Below are 3,978 nucleotides of genomic sequence, written 5' to 3'. Positions count from 1 at the left end.
CAGATGTTGATTATGATGAGAATGTTAATCAAGTTGGGGCTGTAAGAGTTAGGATTGCCTGGAATATAGACGATCCTTTACGTTTTCAGAAGAATCTCAAGTTTTCTCTAGATGAAAACACCGTGATTAAGTACCGATATGAAAGGCTTAGGAATTTCTGTACTAAGTGTGGATCGCTAAAACATGATACAAAGGACTGCTCTTTGTCCTTTGACAACAATGATCCACCGGAATCTGGAGACGATAGCGATGATGATCACCAACCTGATGATCGAGACAAAATGTCTGACTCTGACACTTTACCTTTAGTGGATCCCGCAACCCTTATTCCTGGTCTCCAAATGTCACCACCAAATACTGCTGGATTTGGATATGTCCCACATATCACAACTTCCTCTTCTCTCCCAAGTGTCTTTGAAGATACTGAACTGATCGCCGAAAGGATACACTATCTCCACTCAAAATACATGAAGAAGGTTGATGGTACTCAGACATCGGAGGACTATCTGGACAGAGGCTCTGACAATGCACAACCACAGTTTGCCTTCCTAAAGCGTAAGAGGGTGCGGTTTGAAACAGTCTTTAACAGAGTTGAAGCTGCGGAAGAGTTGGCGGTCCTAAGCCAACTGCGAAAAAAGGAAAACGAGAAATGTTTGTGGACTCGTATTCAGTCAACAAGGGATTCGACGGAGGCGCGGGGGGCCCGATACCCCCAGATCCAATATGAAGATCATCTCCTGGAATTGTCAGGGCTTAGCTCAGCTGCTGACTTCTTCTCGCTTATCTAAATTATGTTTTTCTTCTAAGTGTGACATTCTCTTTCTCTCTGAAACTCGTAACAACTCTGAATTTGTAACTAAAGTAAAGGATGATCTAGGATTTTATGATGTTTTAATTCAGCCCCCTGAAGGAAGGAGTGGTGGCTTAGCCCTAATGTGGAGGAAGAATGTATCGTTATCCTTACTTTCTAAGGATGAACGACTCATTGATGTTGTTGTAACTCTTAATAATAATATGTTTCACTTGTCTTGTGTGTATGGTCATCCTACACAAAGTGAACGACACATCTTATGGGAAAGATTTGAACACATATCCTTATATCGCAATGCTCCATGGATCATAATTGGCGATTTTAATGAAATTGTATCAAACCAGGAAAAAGTTGGTGGTCCGGCATGAGATGAGTGGACGTTTAGAGATTTTCGACATATGATCACAATGTGTGATTTAATGGATATCCGATCCAGGGGAAACAAATTCTCTTGGGTGGGAGAACGATATTCCCATACTGTTCTGTGTTGTCTGGACAGGGCCATGATAAATATTGCGGGTACTGCTACTTTTCCCAACGCCGAAGCTCATTTCTTGGAGTTCTGGTTCAGACCATAAACCTATTCTGCTATACTTGAATAACAACAACAAACAGAGAAAAAGAATTTTCTATTTTGATAAGAGACTTTGTAAAGTTCCGGTTTTCAAAGAGGTAGTTCATCGTGGCTGGTCTGGGGAGAATGATTGTGATGATATCCCAATCACGACAAGGATTAGTAGTTGCAGAAAAGCAATGGCTGAGCTCAAACAACAATCTCAACTTAATGTCGATATCAGGATAAAGTCATTACAATCTCAGTTGAATGAGGCCATGGAGAGTGTATCACAAGTAGTCCGAATGTGCATCCCTCAGTTGCACCAAGATTTAACCAAAGCGTATAAGGACGAAGAGACTCATTGGAAACAAAAAAGTCGTAATCAGTGGATGCAAGAAGGTGACAACAACACAAGTTTTTTTCATGCTTGCGCACAAACAAGATTTTCACAAAACAATCTTACATCTATATCTGATGAGAGTGGAATCGTATTCAGGGGAGATAAGAACATATGAGATCATGCTCAGAAATTCTTTTCTGATCTCTTTTCAACAAGCGGACATTATGTTTCAACTCAGGAATTTGCTGATTTTGAGCCAAAGGTCACAACAGAGATAAATGATGCTCTTACAAAGTCATTTAGTGATGAAGAGATATATAAAGCCATCTGTTTAATCGGTGATGACAAAGCCCCTGGGCCATATGGACTAACAGCACGATTTTATAAAAGCTGTTGGGACAAGGTTGGAAAGGATGTGATAAAAGAGGTTAAATTTTTTTTAAGACATCAATAATGAAGCAGAGCATCAATCAAACTAATATTTGCATGATTCCAAAGATAGAAAACCCTGTGACTCTTTCGGATTTTCGACCAGTTGCTCTCTGCAATGTTTTATACAAGATAGTTTCGAAATGCTTAGTCCAAAGACTCAAACCACATCTTAATAATATTGTCTCTGAAGCACAGGCAGCTTTTATCCCAAGGCGATTGATTCAGGACAATGTGATGATAGCACATGAGATAATGCACAATTTAAAAGTTCGAAAGAGAGTTTCTCAGTCCTATATAGCTGTGAAAACATATGTGAGTAAAGCCTATGACAGAGTTGAGTGGAACTTCCTTGAAACAACATTAAAGCTATTTGGCTTATGTGACAAATGGATTGGATGGATCATGGCAACAGTAAGAACAGTTAACTACTCTATGTTGATCAATGGAGCCCCATATGGAAATATAATACCTCAACGTGGAATTCGACAAGGAGATCCTTTATCACCTTATCTCTCTATCCTCTGTTCGGATATTTTAAGTCATCTGATTGATTCTAAGGTATCAGAGGGAGCAATCAAAGGAATTCATATTGGTCTTGGGGTACCACGTATTACACATCTGCAATTCGCAGATGATTCTCTTTTCTTTTGCCAAGTAAGTAGAAAAAAATGCCAAGCCTTAAGAGATGTTTTCGACGTCTATGAGTACTACTCAGGTCAAAATAATAAATACATCCAAATCACTGGTAACTTTCGGGTCGAGGGTTTATGGTTGGACTCAGGACAGACTCAAACAAATTCTAAATATTGCTAACTATGGAGGTGGAGGAAAATATTTGGGTCTACCTGAACAATTTGGTCGAAAGAAATCAGAAATGTTTAATTTCATTTTAGACAGAGTTAAAAAACGTACATCAAGCTGGACTGCTAAAAAGCTAACCCCTGCAGGAAAGGAAATTATGCTAAAGTCAGTTGCAGTTTCAATGCCAGTCTATGCAATGTCTTGTTTTAAACTACCTAAGAGTGTTACTTCAGATCTAGAATCTCTGTTAATGAACTTCTGGTGGGAGAGAAATTCAAATAAACGAGGTATACCATGGATTGCATGGAACAAGCTTAAGCTGTCAAAGAAAGAAGGTGGATTAGGATTTAGAGATTTGGAGAAATTTAATGATGCTCTTCTTGCAAAACAAGCATGGAGACTAATTCAACATCCAAATTCATTATTTGCAAAGGTGATGAAGGCACACTACTATAAAGATGATCCTGTTCTAGATGCAAAACCTCGCAAGAATCAATCATATGGTTGGTCTTTTCTACTACTAGGCCTTGACCTTATAAAGAGAGGAACCAGATACATCGTTGGAGATGAAAAATCGATTCGGGTTGGTATTGATAATGTCCTTCCATCTCATCCTCCTCGTCCCGTTACACATCAGTCTCCTGACCCCAATCTTTCAATAGACCATTTTATTGATGCCGGAGGTAGCTACCGTTCATGGGATACATCAAAAATTGCATCATTGATCACTGCTGAAGATGGTGAAATTTTACAAAAAATTCATCTCTCGATAATAGAACAGAGTGATAAACTCATTTGGAATTACTCTCTTTCTGGAGACTATATAGTCAAGTCTGGATACTGGTTTTTAACACATGATCCCCATGATATCATTATGAATCCTTTAACCATCCATGGTTACACAGAGCTCAAACAAAAAATTTGGCGACTTCATTTGATGCCAAAAATAAAGCATTTCCTCTGGCGTATAGTCTCTCGTGCACTCCCTACTACTACACGCCTGAGAACAAGAGGAATGAATATATAAGCTCTTTGTCC

General features: G+C 39.0%; 1 protein-coding gene across 1 annotated transcript; it reads left to right on the top strand.

The window, feature by feature from the left end:
* Positions 1 to 3,136: 3,136 nt before the first annotated feature.
* LOC109131652 (uncharacterized mitochondrial protein AtMg00310-like) lies at positions 3,137 to 3,680 on the top strand (the record flags this gene model as incomplete). Its single annotated transcript, XM_019242819.1, has 1 exon — positions 3,137 to 3,680. A coding segment is annotated over exon 1 (544 nt), but the record flags the coding sequence as incomplete, so codon positions are not given.
* Between the last annotated feature and the right edge of the window lie 298 nt (positions 3,681 to 3,978).

Source organism: Camelina sativa, unplaced genomic scaffold, assembly GCF_000633955.1.
Source record: "Camelina sativa cultivar DH55 unplaced genomic scaffold, Cs unpScaffold01269, whole genome shotgun sequence".
Taxonomy (NCBI): Eukaryota; Viridiplantae; Streptophyta; class Magnoliopsida; order Brassicales; family Brassicaceae; genus Camelina; species Camelina sativa.
This window is presented reverse-complemented; position numbering and strand designations above follow the sequence as displayed.